General features: G+C 45.8%; 1 protein-coding gene across 4 annotated transcripts in view; it reads left to right on the top strand.

Moving 5' to 3' along the window:
* The window catches only part of LOC142573015 (galactosylceramide sulfotransferase-like), a 107,787-nt gene extending 94,541 nt beyond the window's left edge, over window positions 1-13,246 (top strand). For all 4 annotated transcript variants that reach the window (XM_075682507.1, XM_075682508.1, XM_075682505.1 and 1 more), the window contains one exon: window positions 10,252-13,246. In XM_075682507.1, the coding sequence (XP_075538622.1) occupies window positions 10,252-10,377 (126 nt within the window). In that variant the 3' untranslated portion in view covers window positions 10,378-13,246. The remainder of the gene's footprint in view (window positions 1-10,251) is intronic.
* The last annotated feature ends 469 nt before the right edge of the window (window positions 13,247-13,715 follow it).

Here is a 13,715-nt window from a genome sequence, read left to right as displayed (position 1 = left end):
TGGCAATGAAATGTATAGTCCTAAATTATAACAATATTTTATCGACAACGCGAGGACAGGGAGCTGACAACAAAAGTATGATGAGAACTGATTTAAGGGACACTAAAGGCAAATACTAAGTCCACGTGGACTGTTTAAATACCGTTTCAGAAACCTTACAACGCTTGTTTCTTGCCAAGAAAAGACTTAGTTTACGAGAAAATTGTGTATGAGGGTCCGAATACCTTTTTCGAAATTCAAATCTCCCAAAGTTTGAGTACGGGCTAGTTTGTATTCCATGGTATTCCATGGTATTCCATGGTATTCCGAGGAACTTGTCTTCGTCGTCTTTTTTATCCCTCGTCTATGTATGCGCTGTAGTGATGATTGGTATCAAATATGCCTCCACCCAACCAAGGGAGTGGTGACGTTGCATACGCCATCACCTCCCTTTGTTGCCCTCGGTGAGTGAAACGGCGCCCGACTGACGACGGAATCGAGCCAAGACCGAGCGGCGGATTCGCCGCTGCAGCTGTTTTTTGGTCAAATGGTGCACACAGTTCGGGCACCCCTCAACATCGCATGGAATTTGAGTTCACTGCTACTTCCAGTTCGTGCGAGTTTCGCGAGCCTGCAAAACCAGCGCAGCACTACGCGATCAGCAGACTACTGAAACGCGAAAGCGTGGGCGGCACAGAGTCAAGGGAAGATGGTACCTTTCGACCAACCTTCTAGTTGTCAACGGTAATTTCAACGAGTTCTTTTTTTTAAACATGAATGGAACTGAAAAAGTAGCCTTTTATTGCATCTCATAATACAATATGAGGGTATTTTTGCAACGAGTAGTTGAGTAATAGTGACAAAATTTAACCGGGGAGCGCTTTCGTCATCGGGCAAGTGCTTGAATGTATCTATGGAGTCTATAAACATGTTTTGCATTTACCTCTATTTCTCGGTTATAAAGGCTCTGTTCGCAATAATATTGACGGCTTAGCGGTTGTGGAGCACTAATTTATCACTTCAGCTTGACTTCGTATTTGCCTGTAGTGTCCCTTTCAAGAACGTGGAATGACGACAGTGGTCCGACCGTGTCCGCATGACAACGCTGGTATGACAGAGGATGCATTATAGCGCATTTCTAGCGATGACGCAGTGACGGCGATGGCATGACAACGGCAGCGTAATCACGTTTGAAAGGCGACAACATGATTGCAATAGAATGCCAAACAATGAATGATGTCGACGAACGGACGAAGATGGGATGGCGACGACGGGTTGATGACAAGGGGACGGCCTCACTGAACTGATGACGATAGTGAAACGACAGCATGAGAACAATGTCATGATGATAGCGGCATGAGAACGACTGTGTGATGAAGATGGTTCGCCTCGACGTGATGTCGAGAGTGCCAAGTCAAAGTCTCAGTGACAATGGTGTAATGAGCCCAATGCTATCATGGCGATGGTTTGAGAACGAATGCACGACGACGACAGTAGTATGACGAGGCAATGACGACGATGGCGTTACAACCATTTGAGAGCAATGCGATGACGACGAGTGTGTTATGATAATGATGGAACGACGACTCAGGACACTTCTATGACGACATTAGCATAATCTCGAAGGCACGATAATAGTCCAATAACAAAGCTGGTGTGACAACCATGGTATGACAATGACGGCCTGAAAACGGATAAATGAGCGCAATTGTCTGATAGTGACAGCAGGTCAAGGGAAGCCTCGTTGAATGAATGACGGCACGATTGAACAAATTTTGAACAATGGCAGGTAGGACCTAAATAAGATAACGAAGGAAGATTTACGTTGTGGGATCGACGAAGACGGTATGACGATGGAATGGCGACAAGGCACTGCTGTTATTAAATGATGACAACAGTAAGAAGATAACCTAACGACGGTGGCACGACGACAGTCGAATGATGGAGCTCGAATGACGACGATGCCACAACCACGACGGCATGACGACCACGAAGACATACCTAGTCGCCCAAGAAATTAAACAATTTATGCCACTAATTCGGAGCAATATGCAGGACGATGACAGCATGAGGAAATTTAAGTGTGATGGTTTGGGCTTGTTGGTTTTTCATATTATATTGTGTGGTACAGCGCGAAGCACGGACGAAGGACGCGAGAAAAACGAGAACAAGCGCTTATTGCCAACTGAAATTTTACTGCTTAGTACAAGATGTTATATATAGAATACAAAGGGAAATCTACATAAGAAATAGCTATGATATATTTTTTATTTTCGCATATATATTTTCATGTAGTTTTCCCTTTGTTTTTTATACATAGCACCTTGCACCAGGCAATAATATTTCAGTTGGCAGTAAGAGCTTGTCCTTGTTTTTCTTGCATCTTTTGTCCCTGCTTCGCGCCGTACCACACAATCTAGCACGAGGATAGTCAGATCACCAAGATGGGGCGCGATTGGACGACCGATGGCGGTGTGACAAAGAATCGATGGCCACAGTGTGATGACGGTGGTGTGATGACGGTGTGAGGCATGACGAAAGTCGGATGGCATAGCTAGAATAAAGACGGTGCAATGAGCGTGATGGCATCATGACCAGAAGCCCATACCTAGTGGCCCAAGCTATTAGACAGCTGCGGCCAGTGCTGAGTAAAAGGCCCGAAGACGACGGAAACACATCAATAATATGAAGATGGTGAGACGACGATGGAATGACCGCTGCAGAATCACGGCCAGGAGCACCAGTAGCCTAGTAGCTCACCTAGTCATCATCATCATCATCATCAGCATCAGCCTGGTTACGCCCACTGCAAGGCAAAGGCCTCTCCCATACTTCTCCAACTGCCTCGGTCATGTACTAATCGTGGCCATGTTGTGCCTGCAAACTTCTTAATCTCATCCGCCCACCTAACTTTCTGCCGCCCTCTGCTACGCTTCCCTTCCCTTGGAATCTAGTCCGTAACCCTTATTGACCATCGGTTATCTTCCCTCCTCATTACATGTCCTGCCCATACCAATTTCTTTTTCTTGATTTCAACTAAGATATCATTAACTGGCGTTTGTTCCCTCACCCAATCTGCTCTTTTCTTATCCCTTAACGTTACACCTATCATTCTTCTTTCCATACCTCGTTGCGTCATTCTCAATTTCAGTAGAACCATTTTCATAAGCCTCCAGGTTTCGGCCCCGTACGTGAGTACTGGTAAGACACAGCTGTTATATACTTTTCTCTTGAGGGATAATGAGAACCTGGAGTTCATGATCTGAGAATGCCTGCCAAACGCACCCCAGCCCATTCTTATTCTTTCGATTATTTCCGTCTCATGATACGGATCCGCAGTCACTACCTGTCCTAAACAGATGCATCCCCTTACCACTTCCTGTGCCTCGCTACCTATCGTAAACTGCTGTTCTCTTCCGAGACTGTTAAACATTAATTTAGTTTTCTGCAGATTAATTTTGAGACCCACCCTTCGGCTTTGCCCTCCAGGTCATCGAGCATGCACCCCCTCACCTAGTAGTTAATTCAAACGACAAATTGGGTCACTGACTCGGCATTACAGAATAGACAGCTAGATAGATAGATAGATAGATAGATAGATAGATAGATAGATAGATAGATAGATAGATAGATAGATAGATAGATAGATAGATAGATAGACAGATAGATGGTTAGATGGTTAGATGGTTAGATAGATAGATAGATAGATAGATAGATAGATAGATAGATAGATAGATAGATAGATAGATAGATAGATAGATAGATAGATAGATAGATAGATAGATAGATAGATAGGCATTCAATGTTCGTGTTAAAAAATTGTCTAATGCAGCCATACTTAGACGCTCTTTCTTTGCATTAAAAGACGTTTTTTACACAGTGTACTTAACTGATTCCGTTTTCGGAGGGATCCTAGCTGTGTATTTGCAGTCACTAGCTGAAAGATACTGTCCAACACGAGTTGAGTGTAAAGGCACCAGTACCTGTACTATTTTGCTTGGGAATCGGAACTGAGTTCTTGCACTCATTGTATATACTTGCATTTATTAAAATATAGCAGGAATTGAAAGCAACTAGCGCAATTATGCAGCATTTCACCATTCTGAATAGTATGATAATAAATATTATACCACCATGACAACTGACACCAACCGCTCAAGGAACTTCACTCGCAGGGAAAACGGCGCGCGTCCTCAACTTCGAAGTGCCCGTTTGTGCAAAGTATGGTGAATATAGGCAAAATGAAGCCGTGAGGCAACACGTCTTATTAAAGCAAAGCTGTTTATGCGGACCGTGTGTCATTGTTGTCGGAGTTTGATAAAACTATCATCATCAGCAATGGCTTGAGCATCGTCCGTTCTTCCACAGCTGGCTCCGTTGTCGCTCGTTATTCAAGCGTAGCATTTCACTTCTCTTCTGTCGTAATGGCAAGGCCGCGTTTACGGTGGTACAAGTCATTGCTTAAGGGGCTATGGGCCATTCATGAGTGAGAGAGTGAAGAAACGTTATTGTAGGTCCGGCGAGGACGCGAACTGGTCGCGCACCCGGCTAGCACCACGACGGAACCGGCAGGTCTAGACCACTGGCCCGATCGCGGGCACGCCGGACAGCCAGGATCTGCATGTGTAGAGTGGAGCTACGCAGAAGCGAGTCCCACTTGATAAACTTGGGGGCTGTCGATCCGCACTACCCGAGCGTGTGCACTAGAGTGGAGGTCTGTCCGCACAACGGGCAGGCGTCGTCGCGATATACGTCGGGGTAAGCCTCGTGCAGAAGGGTCAGACGCTGATATGTGCTGGTCTATAGAAGTGTAAGCGAAAGGGCGTTCGCCCTATTCAACTTGGGGTGAGGGGGTGGAAAGGCACTTCTAGACATGAAGAGGAATTTAATAACCTCGAGGTGAGTTGCGGGAGCCTCCCTGTGGGCGTAGGGAGGAGGAGAGTCGGCACTCCTTACAGAGGAAGCGCACTCGTTAAGGTCACATGCGGCCTCGTGAGCAGACTCATTGAGGTTCAGGGAAGCACCCTCATATGGACTCGAGCCGCTAAGAATACGAGCAGCTTGCTTGGCGATGCAACCCTTCTGAAAAGCCGTAATTGCTGTTTTGGAATCGCTATAGATCTCGGACCCTCGACCGCCTAGCAGGGTGAGGGCGATGGTGGTTTGCTCGGCGACTCCAGCGTCTGAAGTGCGAATGCAGGCGCTATTGGAAATCTTGACACTGGAATCGACCACAACGACGACAACGGTCTTCCCATCTCTGTGCTCCGCGGCGTCGATGAAACGTGCTCTAATGTATTGTTGCTTCATCAGTTTGCGGATCGCTGGTGCTCTGGCGTTGCGTCTGCCCTCGTTGTGGACGGGAGGGACGTTTCGGGGCACAGTGGCCACTTCGAACTAGTCTCGAATGCACCTAGGGATCGTAGCACGGAAAATCGGGAATCCTGCAGGGTGCTAACCCAGCTCTTCGAAGATGCGTTTACCTGTCGCTTTGGTGGTCAGGCGAGTGAGTTGCGCACGTTCTTGGGCTTCGGCTTTCTCCTCGGCGGTGCTATGTACCCATAGCTTGAGGAGATCCTCGGTAGGAGTCCTGATCGGTAGCCCGTGAGCCCTCTTGAATATTTTGCGGATGATAGCGTTGGGGGGGGAGCTTGTCTCGCTAGGCTCTGAGCCAGTTGTCCATCAAAATCGTGTACGTGAAGTCGAATAGTACGTAGTCATTTATTGTCTTACGTGACGGACAGATTTAATATTGAAGCACGTTAATTTTCAAGAATCCCAAGAAGCGATGACGGGCGGATGCTGCTAACCAGGCCACCAAGCAAACTCTAGACCTCGACGCAAGCGACAACTGCGTAGTTTTCTCCGTCGCAGCCGAACGTGCATATAACCTCATTAAGAAACGCAAAGATGTCAATCGTCAAACCAATCCAACCAATCGTCAAAACAATTGCTGTGCCCTCATCTCTAGTGGTGGGCCTTGCTTCCAATGTGCGGAATTTGGACTAGTGTTTCGGGACATTCTATTCTAGCTACAACTATGGGACGATCACTAGTATACAGTGCGTACTTCTAAGAAAGAGGCTGCCTACCACGACAGTCAGCGACAGATGGCTCGCGAATGGCCTCGTCGTCGTAGGACCGACGCCGAGCTGTGCGCATGAGAAACGGAAATACGTCGATGGCGTCGGAACGAAGAACCCTGGCACTATGCACTGAGAAGCTCTAGAACGGCGTTAACGCAGAGAAGCAACCGTTCTAAAATAAGCATGGCAAAACACAGACAGAAACCTCATGCGCGAAAACAAAAAGAAGAAAAACCCTAGAGCGCCGAAGAGAAGAGCACTCATAAAGCATGCTCACCAAGCGAAACTCGCACAAGCGAAAATGAGGTGAAAGAATGGGGAAACAAAATATTTACAATATAGACTGCTTATGCAGAATGACTTGCATGCTCTACCACTGGTGCAACTAACAAAGCTTCTCTGTTCGACCATCTCCACGGACTGGAAGGGGCGGCGACATTTTTGAGCTTCCCATTTTCTCTCTGCCATTTGCCATATTCAACTACGTGATAATTTCCCCTAAACAAACGTATATTCATGCACTTTCTTTACTTATAAAACTGCAATAGGGCGATGCACAATGGAAGAAAAAATGCGTACTGGGGATCCTTCAGATGGCCGCCTGATAAAAAGAAGCCGAATTCACCTCACTTGTTTTCTCTTAGGTTTACACAGCTCCCCTGACCGTGTTCTCCATAAACGGAAGTATTTCCGTTATTTATATTCTTCAATTGTTCATTTACACAAAAGTAATTCTCGCCAAGCTGAATTAACAAATTTTGATGGGGCGCATTCTTTGCCATTGCTGTACATATTGTCCGTGCTTTTGACTAGGATGATTCGGACGTACAATACAAGAGAACGACATTTACGTGCTGCACTTGTCGGAAAACCTGCAAAAAAGAACTGAAGCTGTCCTTATCCGGTGTGACTTTATTAGAGCTGCACCGGATGTTTCGGCGTGCGAAATAAACATTCTGCAGAGGCAAAAACAGAAACCCGCTTAACGATACGAGTGGTTTAAAAATATTCATAGCTTGCACAAATTCCTATCTCACGTCATGAACAAGAGAATCCAAGAAACGCTCGCAGCTTATTTTTAAAAAAAATCCATTTAAAAATCGGTTTCCTCATTTTACCTCGCCTTACGCTATGTGGCGGCAGGGGATGTTTACATGGCTCTGTATAGGAGATGCATGGAGCCTCTGGGCGATACAAACGCAGACCAGTAATCGGTTTCTGCGTCAGCAACCATGTAGCCATTTTCATTGAGAGCCATTTTTTGAGACGAATGTATGAGGCGAACATTGTTATTCATTCTAGTACTGAACGAACAACTGAATGTTCACCCACTATTACGCTGGACTCTTGGACGAATAGTAAAAAGAGTCGACGCGCCTCCCCTGCAGATCCTATTTAGACAATCAACGATTGTGCTCCACGCTGTCATTGTGCTAAATGTTACCTGTTTTGCTTGTCAGAGGTTCGCCCAGAAACAGTTCGTTCTATCACTTGCGCTGTGCAATAATAGATGTTGTTCACGGTCACTACAACGTTAAGTATGGACAGCTGGGCTAGTTGATTACGATTAGCATTGTGAAACATGATTCCAGCGCACAATTGAACAAGGACGAGGAGAGAAAGACAACTCGAACGCCGGTCTTCAACTGAGTTTTATTAATGGGAAACGGGGCTTTGTGTGCACAGGGGGAGGGGGTGGGGGACTGCTAGTGTGCAGGACCACTAAGAAATATTTCCTTGATCTAGGCAAAGGTCATCAGAGGTGTCTAAACAAAAATAAAAAGTAATCACTCAGTACAATCTTGTTCATCTCCCGCCCTACCTAGCTGATTCGTGTTGCGTTCGTGTTGTCCTTCTCTCCTCGTCCTTGTTCAATTGCGCGCTGGAACTATGTTTCACACTACAACGTTAAAAAAACCCTGGAGATTCTACTATCTGTAGGAATCGAAATTATCCGTAGCAGTACTCGGGTGCCTCTCAGACCATAGGCGGCGGCTTCATGACCTACATGACACGCATGTCTGACCTATCATGTACATTCATCATGCACCCTTCTAATACTATGCCAAGTTTAGTACCTACAAAGTTATCGATACGACCATGAGAGCACCAATACGCAGGCGGCCAGATAGATACTGTCAAAGTGACAAATGTTAGCCAAGAAATGCTTCGCATTTAGTGAAGGGGCTTTTTATGGCTTCCTATGAAAACCGTGAAGGAGGGGGGGGGGTGCGGCCGAGAGTGCCATGGGGCAAACTAGAATAGATACAGCAGATGCGAGTCTCTAGTATCCTTATCAGCTGGAACAAGACTATAGAAGGGCAGCATTGAGTCGGGATAATTCATGTTGTTTTTTTCGACCGTTAAGGTTTCGGTCATTTTGGTCTAGGTAGGTCTTTCCGCAACACAGTTGTATGTCATGCCACCCCAACAGCTTTAGTTACGTATAGAATTGAAATATTCTTGCTCCAGCCGTGCTTTTTGCCATCGCTTGCTTGCAGCCCCAAGAAAATTCGCTCAATAGCGCCCGTGAATTAACAGGAGAGAATTTCGTCCCATGCGCTACGTAGGCGTAAAAGTGGAATGTATTTGCGTCGTTACCATCATTCTTGCATGCAAGTTACTTAAGCAATACAGAGCTTCACTTCCTACCAATTCTAATATTTTATCGGCGTCCGTCGTTTGCTTTTATTCATTGCATAGATAGAAGAAGCCTAGCAGTCAATAAAGTTTATTTCTCTCATTATTCATAGCAAGAGTGAGTATCCGCAGTGTACATTTAGGGCGCCAATTTTCAGAGTACACGGAAATATAGTGCGGCATGATCAACCATTTGGTATATTAGAATGCCTTTCGTGTAATGAGAATTTTCAGTTTCTTTAGTAATTCATAGATCCGAACCTCTTTCTTTTCCTGTTTGAGCTCTCCCTATTTTTATCACACGTCGTATCACAGGCAGATTTAAATAAAAAAAGAGGTAGCGTATTTTCCAGCCATTTCGTCTTTCCGAATCTTACTGATGTCGCTATCTTTGTTCTTTACTTCTTCACATTATTCAATGATAAGTAAGAAGTAAGAACGGAGGGAACAGATTTCACGTATCAGAGACATAAGACACCAAGAGCTGGTGTTCGTGCTAGACGCTTAAAGGAATGAAAGGTTCCATGACATCCCACATTCAAGAGACCACAAGCACTCACTTTGAGATTACTTCAAACGAATACATACCCCACACACAAACGCCTACACTACTACTTGGCAGAACAATTCCCCTATACAGAGTGCGCGAACTGTAATCAATCACTTAACCTCAAACATACGCTCTCGCCGTGCGGCTGAGCCACCAATGCCGATCACACTCGGGACCTGACCAGGTTCGAGACTGCCATTCGCAGTCCGGATCTGGTTGAACAGCCTTGGTTAATGTAGCAAGCCCATGACGCAGCCGCGAAGCTCCGCAAATAGAGCCTTACCCCATAGCCTTGCAGGACCCAATAAAGTTTTCCATCCATCCATCTATCCATCCATCCGTCCGTCCGTCCGTGCCTGCATGCATGCATGCATGCATCCATCCATACATCCATCCATCCATCCATCCATCCATCCATCCATCCATCCATCCATCCATCCATCCATCCATCCATCCATCCATCCATCCATCCATCCATCCATCCATCCATCCATCCATCCATCCATCCATCCATCCATCCATCCATCCATCGACTGCCTGCGGATCTCTTGCCCGTTATAAAAAATGTTGGATTCTACAAAGCCTTTGCGGCTTCATGAATCCGCATGCCTGAGAGTCCGCAACTACCAGCTGGGGGCACAATATAACATGGTTGGCGATGGAACAACGACACGTACAGTACAATACACGTACGTGTCTTACGTGTCGTGACAGGTACGACACGAACAATAATTTAAAGATCTGAGACATTACTTGTGAGCTGTAACTGTTGGCGTTTTGTACGATGATAGCAGTTATCCAGAGTTTAATAGCTTGCTATAGAAGCTTTGTGTCATGGGTATTTCTAATTTTACTGCAACTATATTTGGGGCGTACGTACGGTCTGCCTAGGGTTCTTCATTGCACTTTCTTCTAGCGTAGACTATCAAAATATGACCTTGTAGGATTGAGCAACTCAGGTGCTTAATAACATGCACACTGCTCGATTCGTTACAGGTGCTGGGGTTCCGCGCCAAGAACGAGAGCTCAGAGGAATGCGTCCGCATGACGCTGCCCGAGCTGGTCTACACAGAGCGTCTGCGAAAGAAGCAGTTCGAGAACACCACGGCACGTCGCCGATGACGGCGCCCTAGGTCACTGCAGATGGGCCGCTGATCCCTTCGGTGCCCTGGCGGCACGGTGTTGACCTCACGCTTTCCGCTGCGGGTGACCAAAAACGTTGGGCTGGCAGCGGAACGAGTGAGAGGTGAAGCGTAGCACGAGTCATCGGGCAGCCCGCTTTTTCGCGAAATATTGTCGGCTGACATCACTTGGCAACACCATGGCGCGACAACTTTGTGCCATGTCTATGTGACGTCCCAATATCCGTAGACGACTTCAGAAACAAATGCGACACTCCTGGAACACCGGATTGTGGACCACCGAGCGAGGACATCTCAATAATATTGCCTCTACACCTTTGTTTGCCAAAACGGGAGTTGTTGCCCTCCCATATACCAGTTGTTGAAATTTACACGAGAAGAAAATGTGCTTCCTTGGACCTTAAAGCCATAATCCAAGGCTATTCCATTAAAGACTATATTTGGCATGTTTTCTTATATAAGTTACTTTCTAAGCTTTAAAGGGTTTATTGGTCTACTTGTGCCTCGCGGAACTACTATGGTATAAGGAAAAAGCAACCGCACTTGAGGGCGGGGCCATCTGCAGTATATGTACATGCGACAACGCAACTGACCGTCTTCTGTGGGCACATCCTTCCCCTGAAAGCCCATGCAAGCCGCGGAATCCTAGGAGATGTCGTCTGCTGTGAAGGTTCCCTTCATTAAACTAAACACTTAAAAAGCCTGATGTATGCATTTTATGTACCCAGAATGTGCCGAGGACGGCTCTAACGCACGTAGGAAATTTGCACTCGACACGGAAACTCCGGCCGAACATCTCTGCGAGGAGCATCCCCTCGACGTAATCGGAACCTACCAGAGACATCCGTATCCTCGCGGTCGATGTCGAAATCATCTTTAGCGGATACCACTCCAGACCGTGTGACATAGATGTCACTGAGACAAGCTTCCTGTGGTGTCGAGCTGTACGCTCTATGTTGCGGTGACTGTGCTCGTTGTTGACGTGTTTCGAAACAGAAATGTATGATCGACCAGTATTTTTACCGCCCGTTTAATGCAATGAATTTGGAAACAATAAGTCGCGCTAACGTACCCACATTGCCTCATCACGGATCGAAACCCGTCGTATACACCTAGCATAGAATATGTGACGTCACTCGTTCGGAATAAGCCATCCCAACTACAACGTTTGAATGGCCCTGTAACCTTGCATTTTTCTCAATAGCCAGTAATGAAACATAGCTTCGAGGCAGCATAGCTTGTTTCGTGGCGAAAAAATGTCCTAAATGATGCGCACTATTATCGTGCTTGTTTATGGCATACAAATAAGGTAAAGTTCATAAGCGTTTTTCCGCTTGGCAGCGATATCACAAGAGACTAATGATCGCCTCGTGAGCCAAGCCGAGCATATAGAAATTTGTTACTACGTGAATCATTGCTTTTGTTAAGTTACATTGCCGTGCTAGTGACCCGTCACCTTACTGCTTACTCGCAGTTGCAGGTTACCACGGCGTCGCAAGCAGTGACTTGTCAATTTCTGAAACTGATGCACATGTGAATAAATTTGCCGAGTTTTGTTTTCCCAGTGCTACTCTAGGAGCGCATTTCTGTACAAAACCTTAAGTTGTTTTTGAAGCTTTCTTAACGTGAAATAAATGCCACAGAGACAAACTGCTACAGCGAATGCCACAGAGACACACTACCGCTACTCTACAAATGCATTGCATTTCTTCTAAAATAATGGTTTAACTTTTTACTCTATCCTAGTTCATGATATGCTTTTTAATATTTAACGTACGTATTATTATCAATATTTATGAAATATCCCCATTCATAATTTAAATTTTGCGTACGGTTTTACACCCATGGCGAAAAGAGAAGAAAATTTTTATCGTGTCTAGGCAAGAAGTGCAAAAAAGTTTGCTTTCTAAGATGTGTGTTACGCTTAATACGACCTCTGCTACTCACTGTCAGATGACTCGTGAACAGTACACTTTTTAACGTTCTTGTTATTTTCTAACTCACGAGTTTTTTTTTTTTCTTTTTTTGAAAGGACCTTTAAACATTCTATTGCAGTTGTCCATAGAGAACCAACGCCTATACAGCATAAAACTACGAGCACCCGCACCTCAAAAATTGGAGAAAGCTGTCGCACTTCTGTACCGCCAAGTATATTTCACCCGTGATCCTTAGTAGAGAGAAAGAGGTTAACTTTATTTCTTAGGCGCTTGCAGTCCGAGTCGTCAATGTCGAAGTCGAGCTGCGTACCAGATCTTTTTGTTGAGTCCATTCATCTGTATTTATTCAATGGTTTGATGTATACTACTTCCGGTAGTCATGCGGCGGCCAGTCCAGCTTTGCCAGGTACAAGTAAGGGAGGGGAGGATGTACATGCCAACTAAACATGAGTGGAAAGAGGGTGCTATGCTTTTAATTGGGAACCATTTAAAGGAATTTCTGAGAGAACCCCGTTTTAGGCGCAAGGTTCGATCGTCCACCGTAAAGCCGAAGGACGACGATGAGCGTCAGCATATCTGCACAAGAACAAAGACGTGTACCAGAGCTTCGAAGCTTCCTCGGATAATTACAAGGCAAACATTATTCCTCTCCTCGACATCCGTTGCCAACTCGTCACGAGAACTCGTCGCCAGGTCCAAGAGGGCAGTCGAAGCCAGAGGGTTCCTGGACTAAAAAGACTTCCCACTTAAGAGTGAGGCGGAGCCTCGCTCAGGACACTGTTTCGAATAATAAACGTTTCTTTCTCTCTCTCTCCTCGAAAAAATTCTAGTCTTAGTGCATTTTCAAGAGAGAGAGAGAGAGAGAAAGAGACTTCATTATGATGGAGGACGGAGAGGGGTGGATTCCCGCTATGGTTGTAGGTTGTAGATTCCCGCTATGGTGATTCCCGCTATGGCTATCAGCTTTCGCTGATATACCAGTGCCGAGCTGGTCAGCACCTTCTTCCATTGCTCGTGCGGGACGTTTGTGTTGGGGGAGTTATTAGGATTTTTGGCAGGCCTACGTGTTGTGGTATAGGGCAGCTCGCTGTGTACAGAAAAGACAAAGGGGATGGTGAAAGGCGGGGTACATCGCATGGAGGAGTGTGAGGTGAGGATAGGTTTGATTAAGGCGTACCAACGTTAGAGCTAGTTGGGATTTCATACCTGTGTTTAAAAATACAGCGCTGCAAAGCTGGATCACTGAGACGTTTCTTTTACCGGCGCGACAAAACTAGGATAGACGATAGAAACACACACCACTCCACGAGCGCAGACTGCCAACTGTTTGATTTGCAAGCAAGCAACATACATTTATTTCATTCAGGAACCTGTACACCTG

This window comes from Dermacentor variabilis, chromosome 2 (assembly GCF_050947875.1).
Source record: "Dermacentor variabilis isolate Ectoservices chromosome 2, ASM5094787v1, whole genome shotgun sequence".
Lineage (NCBI taxonomy): Eukaryota > Metazoa > Arthropoda > Arachnida > Ixodida > Ixodidae > Dermacentor > Dermacentor variabilis.
This window is presented reverse-complemented; position numbering and strand designations above follow the sequence as displayed.